This window comes from Panthera leo, chromosome B4 (assembly GCF_018350215.1).
Source record: "Panthera leo isolate Ple1 chromosome B4, P.leo_Ple1_pat1.1, whole genome shotgun sequence".
NCBI lineage: Eukaryota > Metazoa > Chordata > Mammalia > Carnivora > Felidae > Panthera > Panthera leo.
The window spans coordinates 45257651-45276812 of record NC_056685.1 but is presented as its reverse complement, the minus strand read 5'-3'; the positions used below and the strand labels follow the sequence as shown (position 1 = coordinate 45276812).

The 19162-nt window shown below is 44.7% G+C and overlaps 1 protein-coding gene across 4 annotated transcripts in view; it reads right to left on the bottom strand.

The window, feature by feature from the left end:
- The window catches only part of ETV6 (ETS variant transcription factor 6), a 251012-nt gene that overhangs the window by 143049 nt on the left and 88801 nt on the right, over positions 1-19162 (bottom strand). The window contains exon 2 of one of the 4 annotated variants that reach the window (XM_042945814.1): positions 10187-10313. The exons of 2 other annotated variants lie outside the window; for them this stretch is intronic. In XM_042945814.1, the coding sequence (XP_042801748.1) occupies positions 10187-10313 (127 nt within the window). Of the gene's footprint in view, positions 1-10186; positions 10317-19162 lie in introns of all 4 variants that reach the window. One more of the 4 variants, XM_042945813.1, reaches the window with a different exon arrangement.

Below are 19162 nucleotides of genomic sequence, written 5' to 3'. Positions count from 1 at the left end.
CGGTAGGAGTGTCACAGATTCTCTTTGCTGGCTGGGGCGGATGGAAATGTACTTTAAAGCTCAGCATCAAAGCCTCACTTTAGAAGCTGAAAGCCTTCATTCCCTTGCCAACTGTGCTTCCCCCCCCCCCCTTATAATTAATTAATGCAGTATTAATTGTACATCTGCTATGGGGCCGGCTGAAGGAGGATACGGTGGCCCTATCCATGCAGATAGATCAGCCGGCTTTGTAAAGCTGGAAACCCAGTGGACATCGACAGAGGGAGAAACATACACATTGTCATTTTTACAGGTTACAGGAAAGGCAACCATGCCTTGAGGTGCAGAGGGGATTCCCACAAGTCGCGCAGCTGGGGTCAAGGGGTAGTTACCAGAAGCCACACCTGTGCGTAATGCCCTGGGAAAAGAGCCAACTCACAGATACTTCTCAGGTCTACGAGAATTAGGAAGCAGGCCTGAGATCAGAGAGAAGGTTCTTGGGACCCAGTGTAAGGTGTGAGTGGACGCAACAGCCTTCAGAAAATCTGGAAGGCCGAGGAACTGCGCCCATACCTGATCTCAATCATCAGGGAAGCATCCAACAGCGTCAGGTGTTGAACTGCCATATTTCCTTGTGCGAGGGCGTCCTCACAAAACAATCACGGCGAAAGTAGAGGATAATCTCCTGTATCCTTGAAACACCACCATCCGAACCAAAATTTGATGTTGAGCACTGAGATCAAGTGAATGACCATGATGCTTAGCATTTATAGATGATGCTCCACTGCCCATATCCCTTCTTAGTTCTCTTCTGGAATTAGAACACATAAAATGTTTGAGCTGTGAAGGACCAGCAAAATCCTGCACTCAGGCTACTTTGCTTTTCATATGAGGAAGCTACCACACTGGCAGAGAGAACGGATTGTCTGGCATGACCCCACCAGCCAGCACGCCGGGGCCAACGCTCAGAGGATCAAGCCCAACAAATGTGCTCCCTGCTCTCTATTACCCTGCAGCAGAATTTCCTGGAACATAGGGCATGTTGGTAAACTGAGGCACCAAAATGTCAGACAATTTTTCTGAAGCATGTCAGACTAACATAAAGTATTAGGAAGTGAAATGTTTTCATTCCTGAACCCAGTAATACAATCTCCGTTCCAGCACAGCATCTTTCTTGCTGTTTAACAGTCATCTGGGGTAGATCATCTCTTTTTCAAAGAAGGAACATTGTCGACAACATGATTCTTTTACTTTATTTAATTTTATTTCTAACACTCCAGAATTTATACAGGTACCTGAAAATACGCTACAAATAACAGTTTGCATAGAGGATTGAATTTGAAAATTTTTTCTTCCTCTATATTCACAAGGTAATTTAGTTTGTGTCACTCATTTACCCCTCTGGCCTTCCTTGTCTATCGTTTATAAAAATTTTGCTTAAATTAAAAAAAAAAAGCCAGCAACCTGTTTGCTTGGATTTTCTCCTGCCAACCAACAGCCTCTAATCACGACTTCTATCAGTTCCTAATGAAGAAGCAACACAGCAAAGTGACAAAAAGCCTAAATTTGGGGATTCAATCTGGACTCAAATCATGGCTCCTTCACCTTCTCTCTGTGTGACCTCATCCAGTGATTTACCACTCTGAGCCTCAGATACAGATACAGACACAAACACAGTATCTACCTTCCAGTGTTAGAGATTATTCAGGATAATTTATGTAAAGGTCTTGGCACACAGAAAGTGCTCAATAAACGGCAGTGACGATGATTATTTATTCTGCATATTATTGCAACAGAGATTTCTTTCGAGTGGCATCCTTTTTAAAAAAAAATTTTTTAATGTTTATTTATTTTTGAGAGAGAGACAGAGTGTGAGCAGGGGAGGGACAGAGAGAGAGGGAGACACAGAATCCGAAGCAGGCTCCAGGCTCTGAGCTGTCAGCACAGAGCCCGACACGGAGCTCGAACTCCCGGACGAGATCATGACCTGAGCCGAAGTCGGATGCTCAACTGACTGAGCCACCCAGGCCTCCCTAGGGTGGCATCTTGTATACAGTTGACCTCAGAATGGCTCCTAGGAAGCAGCACAGTTCTGGCAAAGTGGGCAAGTGGGGTATGACAACAAGAAAAAGACACGCATTTGTCAAGATAAGCCACTCCTAGAAAACAAACAGTAAGTAAGTCCTAATACTGTTACTTCTAAAGTGGAGCTACATAGACTGCCTGATACGCCCGTAATTTTTCTTAAGACAGTACTATTCCATACCCTTCAAGACTCACCTAGGTCCCTTTTGGTTTTCCTCTTGATTGTTGCAAACCTTCCCCATCCTCAGTGAACCGCTTTAGCTAATGCCCCCATCCCCAGAGTAGAGAATTCAGCCCCAGTGAATTGGTGAAATCAAGTATTCCCCGCACAGCCCTGCACCAGTTAGACTTTTCCTTTCAAGCATCTAATCGGCATCCGCCACACATCCACAGCTCTTTCTCCAGTACCTATATCTGCAATCTGCATTTCTATTACTGAAATCTTGGAGCTCCATTTGAGGCTATTTCTATCCATGATCTAGAGGAAACAGAAATAGAGTCTAATTTCAAAGGAATGGAGTTTAATCCACCTACCCAAGACGGAAGCAGTAACGATCAGGGCAGGGTAACTAATTATTCTTGGGAATTTACAGTCAGCATGTGGCCAGAGACAGGGACAGTTTATATCTCTAAAATCCTACTCTACCTGCCTTCAGAAGGGACAAGAAGAAAGAACCCCCAGAAGACACATGGACGGTTCAGGCAACTGAACCAGAATCCTCCTACGGCAACAGGGAAATCAGTAACATCGAAGGTCCCCTGGTAACTTTCACCTCTGGAAAAACATAAAGATGAGGAGGTCAAAGCCACTCCTGTCAGAAGTTCCAAGCGTCTAAGCCACTGATAAAATTTAACTTAGGCATAAAGCAAAATGGGAGAAAATATCTTTTATTTGAGAATGGAGACTTTATCCTATTTGTATAGATTCAACCCAATCCGTGCTTTGTGATAATGGAGAGGACGTGAGGAGAAACCTAGGGAAGCTATTTCAAGCCAACATTACACTGAATCTTCATCATGCCGGTCAGCAAGGATTATGTAGCAACAGATGAAGTTGGCCATGGACCTTAATGGACAGGGGCCCTAATATGCCAAGAGAGAGACCGCAGAGATACTAATGGTTGGAAAATCCCAGGGGAGACAGTTGAGAGGAGACAGAAGAAATGGGAATATCATTTATTTCCCACTGTTCAAGTCTCTACTCAGAGAACTGACTGGTTCTCATTGGCTCTTAAGTTTAAATGGCTGTCTCACTTTGTCTGTCATACTCTTTCAATATGGGGCCTAGAACAGTGCTGGGCATCTCTGGGTTCACACAAATAGCCCACAGGACCAAGTAGGGACCACCAATTGCCAACGACTGCCAAACATCAACTTCAGAATTCCAAAGACAGAGAAAGCCCTCCCTTCCCCATCCCCCCGGGATCACAGGCATTTTGTCAGAGCTTCTGCTGGAGGAACTGCCTTAAATGTACAAGGAGCGCACGGCATGAAATGCAAAGTGAAAGAAAAGGTCAATAGACCTCTGGTTATATATTTTTTTTTTTTTTAAAAAGACATCTATAAATAGCTGCATTTATTGAAGCTGCTTCCTTATCAGGAAGCATGGAGCTAGGAATTAACGTCTGCCTGCATCGGAAATTCTTTCAGACAGCGAGCCCAAAAAGGAAATTTCCCTTCCAAAGCATCCTGGCTGTTCGGTTGTGGGCTGTTTTTTCTCTTCAAGCTGTTTGAAAGAGCTAAGCAGGGCCCTGATACAGCCTCACGTGCTGCTGGAAAAGGAGAAAGCCTTTAAGCATTTGAATGTGAATGGTGAAGGCACCCAAAAGAAGGCTTGGAGGGTGGGGGGCGGAGGACAAGATACAAAATGCTGGTGGCTGGCCATCTTTGTTGGGAGTCATTATCGCTTTGTCAGATTCTGACTGAGAATTAAATCTTCCCCGTGTCCTTGCCTCAACTCTGCTGGTGATGTCACAACACGTCACAGGCAGCTGCGTGAGGAGAGGCCATTTTTGGAATACTGATAACGGCAAAGGACACGGGAGGACTTGCTGGGTTTTAGAAGAAGGGTAGGACAGGCCGCGGAAGGAGACCTACAGATTTGGGCATGGCCAGTGAAGAAAAACCATTCCAGACAGACGTGCAGATAGGGTTTGGGTAGGAAAGTGCCCGAGAGTGGAACTGAGCTCCTGGAAATCCTAGAGACGTTAGAAAAGAAAGCTGGTTTCCAGTGTGACTGATGGAAAATCGGTCCCGATGCTATACAGACAGAACTCTAGGCCCTCTCTTTAGTGAAACAAACAAGGACATATATGCTTCTCTTTGCCCTTAAAAATGAGGAAGCCACCTCCTAAACAGGCTATTTACCAGCTTTGGGAACTGAAACAGAGTTCTTGTGAGTTACTGGCCACTGTTTGCCGGGCACCATGGTAGGTGCTCCCCGTGAGTTAGCTCTGATCCTTACAGGAAACTCTCATGAGTAGGTATCTTAGAAATTTGAGTTATAGGCTAAATCATCTCTAACAGAGAGAGGGAGCCCTGGAATCCAAGCCCACTCAGTTCTTTCTTGACTTGAACCCACGTCCTTTCTATTACCATGCCCTTTCCTTTGGAAACACCAAAAACGCAGTGAGACCTATTTCCAGGAGGCCATTCCTGGTGAAATGCCAGGGAATGTGGGAATGTGGTTGGGCCCCACTCCTGGAGCTGGCCCTCTGAGGCCTTCACAGGCAGCTCTGTTGCAGACAGAAACTGAACGTCAACCTGCGCTCACAAGAGAGGGAGGAGGGAGGAACAGTAGAGATGGGTGGGCAAGACAGGAGTGAATTATTCACAGTAACAGCCTCTGGTTCCTGGTGGAAGCCGACGTGTTGAGGTTCAGTGCAAATTAATGGTCAAGTGCATTACCAGAGCCCAAGTGCTCCCAGTCCCCCGCGCCCACGGCCACCCAGACTCCAACAGTCAGAGGTGCCTGTATTTTCATGTCCACGAGACTCTGTCATTCTGTGTTCTCCTAAGAAGCCTAACTGATGACTTCCAAGGTAGACATCACATTCGGCTCCTCACAGGCTTGTGTTAATCTGGACAATTCGGTGGACCTCCTGAACCACAGTCATCCCATCAATAAAACAGAATCCGTAACACCTACCTCAAAGGCTGGTACATGATTAAATGAGATAACATATATGAGCACATGCTGTGGCTCATAACAATATAAAATACTAGCCACGATTCCATTTAATTCTCATTTTTGTGTCTTCTTAGAGAACAAAATTAACTTGCAAGCATATAAAATTGTGGGTTGCTCCAGCTAATTAGAAAAGAGAGGCAGTGCATCTCTTTTCACTATCCCGGTTCTAATATAGCCTTGCTCGCCATGTGACTATCTTCAACTCAGTTACTCTGCTGAGAAGGCAAAATCACCAAGTGGGTGAGCAGCGAGGTAACGTTTCCAAAGGAAGGCATTAAATTAAATTATTAAACACACACAAGTAGGAGTAGTAATGTAAGAATTTTGAAAGATTCACAAGGAAAGGAAGTAGAGCCAAGGGACTATTTCTGGTGTTCCGATTCTAGAAAACTCTGAGCGGCTATTATGGCTATTTATTAACCCACAGCATCATAAACCGTAACCCTATTAAAAATGATGAATGAGTCCTCGGTTCCGACTTTTAAATACCAGTTCGCAGGGATTTTAGAAGGCCCACCTGACCCTGCAAAATTTTGCAAGGTCTTTGGGCAAAGAGCATCATGTCAACCTGTGATCAGATGGGATTCTATCAACTAAATCCAAAATGATCATGTAAAAAGGAATTTAAAGGAAAGAAAAGACATGTAGTGATTTAAATTCTGCTGACAGATCTGAAGCATACTTTCCTGGAATCAGATGGGCAGCCCCCAGCATCACTGTTTGAGGCTGAGAGGTTCACAGGGTGGGCACCACCTCATGAGGCACCTCTGGCTGCCCCCTCAACACCCACACTCCCCCCAGGCACTTAGAGAAAAGCAGGTCTTCGGGCAGACAAATGAGACAAAGTCTCGCCCTCACAACAGGAGGCCCCTGGTGAGAATGAGGCCACGGCCTTCACTGCTTAGAGAGTCAAGAGTGAGCTCCTCCAGCTACTCTGGGGGGCCTTCGATCCTTTTTGTGTTTTCAAGGAACCTTAAGAGGCTTAGACTCCCTTTAAGGAGTAGAACTTTGTGTCTTTCACCCAACCTGTTACAATTGTTGTATTTCAGCTCTTCTACCCTCAAGCTTAAAAACTAAGTCAGTATCCTCTGTGGAAGGGGGGTGGGGTGGAGGGGGAAAGAAGCCCTTTCTATCTTCTCAATAAACATCCTTGTGTTTGCTCTCCTAGTAGAACAGGGTGGTTCCAGGAACCTGTGTTGGCAGGTACCAGCCTGCACATGTGGGCAGTGAGGAGGCCAGACCAGGACAGCATGGGGCTGGCCCTTCTCCCCTTCGCTCACCTCCTTTCCTAGGCCCAGAGTACCCCACCTGGCCCTATCAAGCCCTCTTTAATCACCACTTAACACTTTGCTCCATTTACCATTTGTTTTTATCACAGGCCGGTAGAAGGCATTACTTTCTACTTCTCAATCGCTTGCTAATTTGTCACACGCCTTCCGTTTGGGCATATAGCTCTGCCTTTGCAGAACAAAATGGTGAGAAACCCTCAGTATGAGAATCTTAAACATTATCACCCCTACTTTCCCTCCAACCAGGAAAGGCTATATTTTGACTGCAGAATGGAAAGAGAAAAAGAAAGAGTTAAGAGAGAAGGTTTTTCTGCAGATCAATGAGGACAAATGGTGAAAAGAAGCTACTTTGACGCATACCAGTCTGGTGAGTATCTCTTTAAAACAAGCAGCTAAAAATGCTTTCAACCTAGCAATACCATAAATGTCCTGCTGCTGTCTTGGCTTCCAGATTCTTCCCCGTACTTTCCATGAGCATTCCATTGGGAATTGTCTGGAATCCCAGATTAAAACAGCAATAACCCAATTCCCTTGCTAGAATATTTATTTTCTTTTAGGTTTGGAAACCCAGCTGGGATGCATCTTCCAGTATACGGCACAGCCTCAACCATCCTAGGGGCTACATGAGAGCTTTCTCAAACAGCTCAATGGGCAGCCGAATCCTGGAACAGGAGAGTGGGGCAGGCGGCTCAGACTCATGTGGAAAGCCCCAGCTGAGGACAAACAACAAAAGCCTGGGAACCTCCATTTGCACAGGATTCATTCCAGATGTCGGAACCAACAGGGCTCATGCAGATTACCCAGAAGGTTTCTAGAGTCAGGCTGCCAGACAGAAGGCATTGCCCTGACCTGAATCCATATTCTATCAACTGATTATATCCTAAAGTCAGCAGTCATATGCTACAATCCTAGATATGATAATCCTAGATGTGATAATCTATGTGGGGATCCATCCATCCCTCCATCCACCCATCCGAGGGAGATAAGCAAACTATTCAACAATTCACTGACCGGTTAGAAGATTCCAGCCATAAACCATTCTGGCCACTACAGCCACACGGGTGAATCCTGGCTAAGTGTCAAGCCCGAATTCATCCATCTCTGCAAAAACTATGTATTGAACACACTTACATAGTGGCACAACAGGTAAAAGCCTGGCTCTGGGGTCAGACAGAACTGAGTTTGAATCCTGACTCTCTCTCTTACTAACTGTGTGACTTTGGCAGGTTAACGTAAGTTCTCTAATCCCTAAATTCCTTATGTCTGACATGGGTAGAAAAAGAAGATCTACCTTACAAGTGCTGCTGGGAGGAATTAAATAAAATAATTTACATAAAGCACTTCACACAGTGCCTGGTCCAGGGTTATCCTATGACAAATATTAGCTATTACAATTGTGTGCTAGGCACAGGGAGTGGCCCAGTAGTGGCCCCTGAGGAAACCGTCTACTCCAGAACAGCGTTGGCATGGAAGAGACAGGTCCAAGTGCGGAGAAAGAGTCCTTCAGTGAGATCATGATATGTTAAAGGTAAGAGGGCCAGGAAACCGTCTCTTGTCCCATCACCATCTTGTATGGCAGAACTGGGTACTATCATGCCTGACTCACATTCCAACAGCTCGTTTTAACAGCAGAACTAGTTAAGAATTAAGATCCTCTGGTTCGGTGTGTGTCTTAGCTGGTTTTGCCATGGTTACTACTTGTGGGGCGAGAGCCCCGTGTGGTAAAAGAGCTTACAAGAGCAAAGGCATCCAGAGGTGAACCAACAGTTGGGGCCTTCTTGGGGCAGATGTCTCGAAGCCAAGGGATGAAAAGCTATGAAAGAAACTTCAGCCTGTTTGGGACGAGGACTCACACATTTTTTTTTTTTTTTTTCCCTCTGTACCAGATGTGAAGCTCTCAAAGGGCAAGGAGTTTGGTCTGCTTCGTTGATTTCTGTATCCCTGGCATCCAGGAGAGTGTTTGGTGCAGCACAGTGTTGAATAAATAAACAAATGAGATTAGATGGTAAGAGTGTTCTGCAAGGCATGACCATGTTCGATGTGGAAGCGAATGTTCCCGAAGCGAATATACTACTGGCCACCAGACAGCTTCCGGAGGAAAAGATGTTATTCCCTGACTGTGGTTCCTTTTTCAGTCCTGTCTACTCTACTGGTGCCACAACATTCCAGTTTACCAGGGACAATGGTGCCTGCAGTCGTGACCCGGGCACTACAGTCCGCATCTCATCTTGTGGAGAAGACGGTAGAGTGCAACTGTGCCCTTTACCTCCTTGCCCAAGCAAAGCTGGAATGTCCTGCCTGTGACTCGTAGCGACTTTGTAAATACCGTCGGACACGGCAAGCCGGAGGAGGGGACGGATTCTCACGGCCCTCAAGTCCTCGCCAGAAGCCCGGCAAGCGTCCTCACCGGAGGAGAAGGAATAAGCCAGCAATATTCCCCCAGGATTTCCCAGCAACACAGTCACCTGATTCCCTGAATTATCACAGGGAGAGGGAAGAGAAGCCTGCATCCTCTGTCTCCTTTTGTTCTCCACTTTCAGCAAGCAACCTTCTGGCTTCTGAGGAGAGACGGGATGAGAGGAGGCGAACATCCCGGGGAGCGTTACCATGCCAGAAAGAGATGGCAAGCACAACCGTGCGTGCCACCACGGAAGTCTGAGGCATCAGCTAGGGAAGGGCCAAGGTGACCCCCCGTGCTTCCTACAACCTGGACTTGAGCCCTCAGGGCAATATTCAAGCCAGGAAACCTGGCATTTTCTTGGACACTGTGATCAGGGTGGGAATCAGGTGACTCATTCTCCCCAGCTGCCCCATCACACTGTATCATCTAGAGGCTGGGTGACAGCACAGGAAAGGAAGACAAAAAGGAAATGACAGGTGTCGGCTGCTTTGGAGACTGGCCCCAACAGCACAAGTGTGTTGGTGCCGATACTCTGCCAAGCTACAGATAGGGAGCTGGTAGAGGCAAGGGGAAGAGGTGACCTGAGAGAGAGAGAGGTGGAAGGACCACAAAGACTGCGGCCGTGGAGGCAATGCAGGCACAAGAGAAGCAGGAGAGGGGAGCAAAAGAAAGGACAGGAGTGAGAGGCCCTATCTGGGCAGTAAAACGAAGGAAAGAAAAGCAGCCAGCATGAAACAAAAAAAAAAAAAAAAAAAAGGAAAAAAAATGGCGGGAAGGCCCTCCCTGTAAAGAAAGGAAGAGCACACAGCCTAAAAGCAAAGCAGGGAGGGAGTGTGACTCAGAAACTGCCCAAAATTTAGGGCCTACGAAAATCCTAGAGGAGTTACGGGTGAACTCAGGAAAAGAAGCAAACTTTCCAAAAACGTTCACTTTGCCTCTTAGGAGATGTAGTTGACCTTGCTACATGGTGCACACTTCCAGATTTGGGGGTAACGTGTCAACAAGGGACAGGAGTCTCAAGCTTTTCGAAGCCATCAATGCGGGGGGAGAGGGGTAAAAGACTGCGAAGCAGCTTCTCACGGTGGACATCAGGAGTGCCACCCATCTCAGAGCTTGCCAATCTCCTGCCTGAAGCCCCGTCCCCGCGCAGGCAACCACTCCCCTCTCAGTCAGTCTGTCCTTCTGGCCGTAGGGCGGTCTGTCCTCCCTCCCACCCCCGCGCGCATGCGCGCCAACACTCACGCAGGTGCGCGGGCAGGCGGATCGAGTCGTCCTCCATCCTGAGCGCTCGGGGCACTGGAACATGAAGCGGAGTCGAGGACGCGTAACTCGGCACCGGGCTCTCGGGAGGTGTATATGAAATTCGTTCCTGCTGTTAACAAGAAGGGCAGGAAGAGGGGAGGGGGAAGAAGACAATGAAAGCTTGGAACTGACTGAGGTGTGAAAACAGCGCGCGGGGTGGGGGGCAAAAGGGAGAGGGGGCATCTGAGCACTGGCCAACCAGGCTTCACATCATTCCCGCTCGCCCTCTTTCCAGACACTTCAGTTGTCTTCCAGATCCCCAGCATTTGGGGTTTGTAACAAGGTTGTGGAAAGGCTTAACACAGGGCTTCTCCTTTGGACTCAGGTCAATGGGTGTCTGTTTCCCCTCCCCTCTGTACTAGAGGTTTGTTCAAGTCAAGAGGGGAGACAAGGCGGAGGAAATGAAACCGTATGTCCAAGAGAATGGCTTTAAAGACTACTGTCAAAAATTACTTGTCCAAGTCACATAATTAATGTCACCCATACATTAAAACCACGTTTCCTCTTCTCTGGCAATATCCCCGGTTCCTAATGCAAATATGATTCTGTACTCAGATCCAATGAGAGGTGAGCTCAAAGTGATGGCTTGTAAACTCCAGATTTAGTTAATAAATCTACAAACAAGATTTTTCTATGGCCTACCTATCCCATTAGAAACCAAAAATATCCAATGTTTTTTTCCTTCATAGCAGGGAACTATCTGCAACATTAACAGTATCTCCTTGTCCCTTCATTTTCCATCTTAGACACATGCTTCTTTCCTTCTGAAGTATTTCAGAGCTCATTCAAGAATTGTCTGCATTTAAGGAAAGTGCTGTTTAATTGAAGGTACTTAATTCAACTGACAACTGCAGACCCACTGTTTAAATTCAAACAGGCAGTGTTTGTTAGATCAATTAAAACAACTGGATGGGATGAGAAGGATTATTACTAGCTTCAAATTAAAACAGCAAATAATGACAAGGAACCAACTATCATGTTCAGCTAGACGAGCAGTACAATTTGCATCTCAAATCTATATACCAACTACTTTGACTTAAAGTCCATACATAAATAAACATAACTTCCATTCGTTTCTGTGGTTCAACTGGGCAAAGCAAAGTGGGACATACAAGGTCCAAAAATAAGTTCGGGGGAAAGATCAGGAAGATGCCATTATGAAAACAAGAATCAGGAGCAAAAGAAAAATTGCAGATGAAAATAAAGCAAAGTGGGTGTTTATGTTTTGGAAAGACAGTTCTCTAACATTTTATACTTCATCAAATGTGCAAAAGGGAAGCAGGGGAGTCCCCCTGGCTGTATAACCAAATTAAAGCTTTTCTTCTGCTCAGAGCCTGGAAAGTTTGGTGGTTGTGGTAGGAAGTTTCAATTTTAAATGAATATATACATATTTCTGTAATTTCCGAATGGAATTGCTATACCTTCCCTGAGGCATCCTCTACCAGCAAAAAGGGCACTTGGAGTATTTCCGTTTAAACATACATCCTAAAGTTTCCTGGTGAATTTCTTAATTAAAGGCAGGCGTATACACCCTAGATTTCATTTCTGTATCAATCATGATGTCCTGTGAAAGGTCACCCAGAGGCAAAACCTTCAACTTCACTTTTATTGAACTTTACCAACCATCATGCATATTTTGAGCAACTCTAGCTTAAGGATGAGTTATAACTTTTGGTGTTTAGTTTGGGGTTCAAGGGGTGAAAGAGTCAAAGACATAAACACACCTTTGGGAAACATACAATCTGTTTAGGGGGTTTTCAAAGAGAGATAGGCTTTTTAAACATTTTAAACGCAGTCTGTTTTTCTAGTTTAACACACTTCAACCCTCAAAAAAAAAAAAAAAAAAACCAGTCCCAATATATGTCTAGATATCTTATCTGCCGTTAAATTTATTCCCAGAAATAGCTTTGTTTTGTTAGGGTTTTTGCAGAAGTGAAACTGTTGATGAAGAAAACATTGTGCAGCCAAAGAGTTTTCAAATGGCATGGCACGAGTGCGAGAAAAAAAAGGAAGACGGCATTTCATAACACGATGACTATCTCTTAAAGCAAGGAGAAACTCACCAGATCCTGCAACTGGTCCCTGTGAGTGAGAGGCCACGTCATCCCAGCTCCCTCACCCCTCACCAAACCCATCAAAGTCAAAAAGGGGAGAAACCAGGCCTCAGAGCAGATTTTACTTGGTTTCTTGGGAAATCTAGTGCTAGCCTACTGATATGAGTCAAGCTAGGTATCACCTTTCAAGTGTATATATTTTGATTTGCTAAATTATCACCGTTGTACCTTCTCAAGAGGCAGCCCCCGGTGTGTGTGTGCGTGCATCTGAGTGGTTGCCTGTCCTTACTGCTATACTGAAAAGCCACACTTCAGTGTTTGCCCTGGGATTTTATAACACCCCCACGTCCAAACAATTCTAGACGGAGACAGCTTCTAGATTCTCATTCCAGACGACGGTTTCTACTCAGCAATATTGCAACACCCTAAGCTTGGGACGGGAAGCTCTTTTTAAAAGATTGAACGAAGATACCTGCCAGCAGCGGGAGAGGGTATTGACCAAGAGGGGGGTTGCAGCAAAATGCACTTCTAGGGCCTTGAGCATTTTGCTAGCAGCCATTATACACCTACCCTGACCCTGAGTTCAGCAGCCAGTAGGGCCCTGAAGGGACCCAAGAAAGGACATTGCCCAGTATGTGGGCTCCTTTCCTAACAGAATGAAACACACACCTGGAAATCTCACACTGCAGGCTTTATCTCTCTTTTTGTTAATTTCTAGGGCAATTCACATGGTTCATATTTTTTCATCTATTCCTATAACCATACACTTAACCTCTACAAGGCATAACCAGCAGACTATCAGCAATTAGAAATAGGAAACAAACACCACTATCTCAGACGGAGACATCTAGACCGAGAGGCTTAAGGAGACTAACATCCAATTTCTCAAATAAAAAAAAGAAACCTCTTTATCCTCACAACTGCTTCTGTGGTCCGACCCCAACAAAGAGAAGGGGAGTACACATGTAGAGCTCAGTCACCTCAAAAGCAAATTGTCAGTCGGGTGAAAACCAGAGGTGTTTTATTTTAACATTACAGAGGGGATAACGATTTTTCCCAAGAGGATTATAACCACTGCTCTAATTAAATTAAAATGCTACAGACAGTGATATTAATGCATTCAAGTGTTGTACGGGATAAAATGAATGCAACATTAATGCATTCATGTTGACGGAGGTCAACGATGTGACTGAAAAGGCCGTGATGTGGTTACATTATTGTTTAGATGCTAAAAAAAAATAAAGAAAACGTGCTGCTCTCAAATGTGCAGACACAACCTATCAAACCAACCTGCAGAAACAAAAGGGAAGCACTGCCATTTCTAAGACCAATTGTAAAACCTAAGGGGGGGCAGGGGGCAGCACAAAGCTCTGAAAAGAGAAAGAAGGCTAAAAATAGTTTTAGGCAAGGGATGAAATGTAAATTTCACCAACCATTATAGAAAGCTTTTCTTTTCTTCTTTTTCTTCTTTTTTTTTTCTTTTAATTTAAATGGAATATGGAGTAAGGTTGCTGGAAGCATTTAACTACCGAAACCAAAATGAGGTCTATTCCCTGTCCTCCTTCCTTCCCAAACCATGAAGGGCCAATGAAGGGTACCCATTGGATTCTGCTCATTTTTAAATCAAGTGCTTAGGGAACGTGTGACTATCACGTAAAATAAGCTTAAACATTTTATGCTCCGTAGAATGGTATTTCTCCTCCCCTCTCCCCTCCCCTAACCACCCCCTACCATGGCTGCATACTACAGAAAAGTCAAAAAAATGAATCTTCTTATTACCAGAAAAGTCTTCCCTTTTCAAAATTATTCAATGTAGAGCTTCTATAAATCACAGGGATCCCCCTGATGCATTTATACATTTGTTTTCACACCATTAGTTCTTTAAAGAGGCTGAAGGTTGACACACTTAGAGCCTGTTGCCAATTAAATATTAACTTTCTGGAAATAAAGATAAAGCGTTTCTGGAATTGAGAAGAATAGAAACAAAGTTTGGTTGTACTTGCAAAGAGATGGTTTACCGGTAATTTTACAGATTCCTCTAAGGCTGAGATGTCCCCGATTTAGGAAGTGTTTCCCCAAATAGGCCCCATCCCCATTATGAATGCCAGATTACCCCAAGGATGGTTTCTGAAGCCCAGGTCAGGTTCTCAGGAGGAAGAGTGTCATGGAAACAGAGTGGTGACCATTTCGCCGGGAAATGTGGTAAAAATTCTACAGCTGCCCTTTTCGTCCTGTTGCACTTTGATGTCCCTTCCCTGCACTCTAACTGGCAACTCAGACAATGGAAAACAACAGGCACCCGAGATACGGTGGGCACCTGGTAATATTCCCTATTTTGAGGGAAGGATCTCTTTTTCACCCTGCAGGTTTTTGGGAAAGCTGCCTGGGAAAGCTGATGCTTGTACTACAGTTTGTCTTCTAGAGACTGAAGGGAAGAAATGTCTCCAGTGGGAAGTTATTTACTGAGATTCACTAAACTGAAGTCTGAACACACAATTATTTAAGTACACTCTTCTGGCTGTGAAATGATTCAAGGCAGTGGCTATAGCTTACATTAAATAAGCTTTCATTAACAGGCGAGATCTATATACATCACCCAAAACCTGAACAAGACAGAAATTGGAGCTGCACAGTTTTTGAGGTTTTTGGTGCCGGGGGTACAAACAGACACGCACAAGAACCCGAACGAACACACTCTCGAATGCCAATTCCTTTCACTTGAAAAACTACACTGAAGGGGCGCCTGGGTGGCTCAGTGGGTTAAGTGTCCAACTTTGGCTCAGGTCATGATCTTGCAGTCTGTGAGTTCAAGCCTCGCATCGGGTTCTATGCTAACAGCTCAGAGCCTGGAGCCTGCTTTGGATTCTGTATCTCCCTCTCTCTCTCTGCCCCTCCCCTGCTCGCACTGTCTCTCTCACTCTCTCAAAAATAAATAAATAAATATTTAAAAAAATATATTAAAAATAAAATATAAAAATAAAAATTAATATATTTATAATATAAATATATAAATATAAAAATAAAATATTAAAAATATATAATAAATAAATATTTAAAATTTTTATATAAATATAAAAATTATATAAATATAATATTTATAATAGTATAAATATAAAATATAAATATAAAAATAAAATATTAAAAAATATTAAAAATAAATAAATATTTAAAAATTTTTTAAAGGAAAAACTACATTGAATATTTTGTCCACCCCAAAATTCAGCCAGGTCAACTTCAAGAACCCGGGAAAAGATGCAAACGCCAGTCTTCTTTTCTAGATATACACTGCACCAAGAGCCGCAGGCCATGACATTTTTGGCATTTCCCCAGAAAGAAGCAGTATACCTTAGGATCTGAGATATACCTTGGGATCTGAGGTATTCAAGCATCAACTCTGAAGTAGAAATCCAGCTCCATCAAACCCCAGCTGTGAAGTTGTGATGCTCTCTTTCCATCCCATCGAGGTTCCAGAAGACATCTGTACCAGCAGCCTGAGCAGGCCTTCCTCTTAGCGTCCAGCTCCTCTCCTGAGCACCCTCTGAGTGCCATTAGATTTGTACAGCCCAACTGGTCTTTGGCTTTTAACACACTTGCAGTAGTTTCAGAGGTGGGTGGGTAATGGGACTACTCTGTGCAAATGAGAATAGGTGGAACTATGCGCTTGGCCCCCCTCCTTTCTTGTCACCCAGATGCCCATTCAGCCCTTGGAAAGGGGTGAGGGAGCGTGTGCCCGACGAACCACACACATACTGACGGGGAGATCTTCCTGGGAGCCTGGCTTTACTGGTCTAAGGAGGGCTCTTCCTTTGGACATTTGAGAAGAGGGGTTCGAGACCTGAAATACGCAGATTCCTGTGTATTTCCACCTGAAACAGCCCCTGGTCCTCACCTTCCCGGCCTAAAATCAGAAGAAAGCATCCATGTCTGTCAATCAGACACAATGTAGTCAAAACATTGTAAGCTTTCCTTTTACCCAGAACTATGTTCTCGGTGGACAGCAAGATAAATAAAAAAGAAGTGTGAGCGATAGGCCCTGTAGTCTAATATTGCTGTAAAAGGTCATTAGGGTATTTTTCTCCCTATGGTTATTATGAAATACTTCATCATCCCTCTAGGGTCCACTAAGACCCAGCGCCTGTACTAGGCATTATGAATTCTGCCACCATAAGTCCTAGAATTTCCAAGATGGTCCCAACATTTAAAATTCAGTATCACTTTACAGAATAAATACTTAACACCCCTCAGAACATATGTGCCAATCTCAGCTGGAAGATATTCACTGCAACCATCAGGAAAGGGAGCTAGCATTCAGGGAACACTTGGAATGTGCTTCCCATGAAAGCTTCAGTTTATTTCAGACTCACAATAACCCTGCAAGGAGGGCACGATCATCTCCATTCCACATGAGGAATCTGACCTGAAGATCGCAGGGGTTAAGCAAGCCGTTCAAGTTCCCAGCTCATGAGGAGAAATAAGATATTACATTTAAGAAGCACTGCCCATCAACGGTGGCTTCAGAATTTATGGGGAATCCCAAAAGATAAGTCCAAGCTTGTATAGAATCATTGCGGCTTTGGAATATTTCATTGCTTTGTGCCCTTGCTCCTCACAGAATTGCATGGGGTTCCTGAAGGTCACTCAACAGAGTCACCTAAGCCAGGGTGCCAACTTTCTCAAGCCTAATGCTTATCTTATTGGGAGCACAGATGGAGGGCATAAACTCATTTAGCTGAGGAAGGGACTAAATACGATGTATGAGAGAAGTTCTCCTGGAATGACCTCTGAGTAGGGGCGGCCATTAGAATTCATCCAAGGACAGGTACTATTACCTGTAGGACACAATCAGCAAGGCCACCGGGGCATACGATCAATTACTTGTGCATATGATGACTTCATGTGGTATAGAAATCTCACCTGAGGTAATTTTTGAGTAAAAATCTGTTACTTTTGGGGCACCTGGGTGGCTCAGTCAGTTAAGCGTCCAACTTCAGCTCAGGTCATGATCTCACAGCTCATGGGTTCAAGCCCCACATCAGGCTCTGTGTTGACAGCTCAGAGCCTTGAGCCTGCTTTGGATTTTTTGCCTCCCCCTCTCTCTGCCCCCGCCCAACTCTCTCTTTCCCTCTCTCTCTCTCAAAAATAAATCAACATTAAAAAATGTTTTAAAAAAATGTTACTTTTATCTCTAACATTTTCTTTAACAACAAGAGAAAAACATTTCCCTTACTCAATGGCTTTCCGTTCATCCAGGAGCAACAAGTCTAAATGTACAGGTGAGACACCCAGGAGCAGTGAGGAGGAAAGGCCCTGTCAACATGTTATTCACGCCTGCAGTGAGAATATCCGTATACCGAGAAGGAGCAGAGTCTGCCTTCAGAAACCACAGCGGCCACAGTCCAATGAGGCTTCTCCAACGGCCTGAAGATAGCAGACTCCATTCTCTCAAATGAGGCATGGGTAAAGGCACTAAGGATATATGGAGCCTGTGGGGAAGAAAAGAGCTACAGGATTCTCCTAGATGTCTTCAAATACGGGAAGGACTAGTGTAAGGAAGAGAGAAAGCCTCTCCTCAGCACCTCGGAGGGCCCAGCCAGCAGCATATATACCCACGCGCTAAAAATATGTACGTGGTATACTGTTCTCCCTCAAGCCTGTTGAAGCTGAGGCTCCAAAGTCACTCTAAATGGGGTTCCTAAACTGGGAAGGAACTCAAGTAGAACGTGAAGATGCCTTCTGACTCCAGGATCTTTGATCTTCTGGTAAGTCAGAGCTTGTTAATTACAGTGAGGGCGGAACGGATCCAAACGAAGCCTGAACACTACAATCCCCTCCTCTCTCCATCAGAAATCCCTCACAGGGTTCAAGGCTTCTACCAAATATTATCAGGAAAAGCACTAATGTCTAGAACTAGGAGCAAGCCCTTTAAAGACAAGCACCAGTGGTGGTTGGTGGGGGTTGGGGGGGGGGGGACTCAGATAGATTTATTGTTCTAATTTTAAAACATTTTAATTAAGATCCTCTCCAACCTGAGATGCTATGAATTTTTCTTTTCTTTTTTTTTCCCCCCTGAATTTCTTAAGTATTTCTGACATGACTCGTAAGCAGGATCTCAAGCTGTGATTCCTTTTCATGCCAGGTTGTGGTTTCCAGGGAGGTCTATGTTTGAAGGGTACTCAGCTCACCTGGCTGGAACCCAGGGCTGATGCAGATGAGGTCACAAGCTTTTGACCTGGATGGGGAAATTAACATGGGAGCTCCATGGCCCTGACTATACCCCTAGTCCCTGTTTTGATGGAGATGACTGCTTTCGCTCTAAGCAGAGATTAGGTAAACTTGCCAACATACATCATCGCTCCTAGAAACCCCGTGACAGGGCATGTCCTACTGATAGTGGGTCGCTTCAGTGTAAGAAAGGGGGTGTGACTATTTATACACAACCAGCAGGTATAAATAAAATCTCTGGAAAAAATAAAGTCTTCCTGTTGGATTTACCCAGAAACACCCCTAAGCTTTTTGAACCACCTTTTGAAAGAGGGTCACTAAATCCTTTCTTCCTAACTAATTCTAATAGCAGAAGAACTAGGTGCTTAAATTCACAGCAGCTTATATCCTGGGCACAACAAAGTGGCCAAGTTCAGCTCTTGATTAGATGCTTTCTCCTCCATTAATGCCATTCCCCTTAATGATTTGGCTATTACAATTAGCCGGGATGCGGTGTCCCTGCCTGGGGCTAACGAGTAATGAACTGAGAGAGTTGCTATTTAGTTGTATCAAGGGCGCCATTAGAGAGAGCTTCTCAATTTCTCCCCCCAGAGGAGAGATACCTTCCAGGCATGTTCCACCTGCCATGTGACCGCTCTCC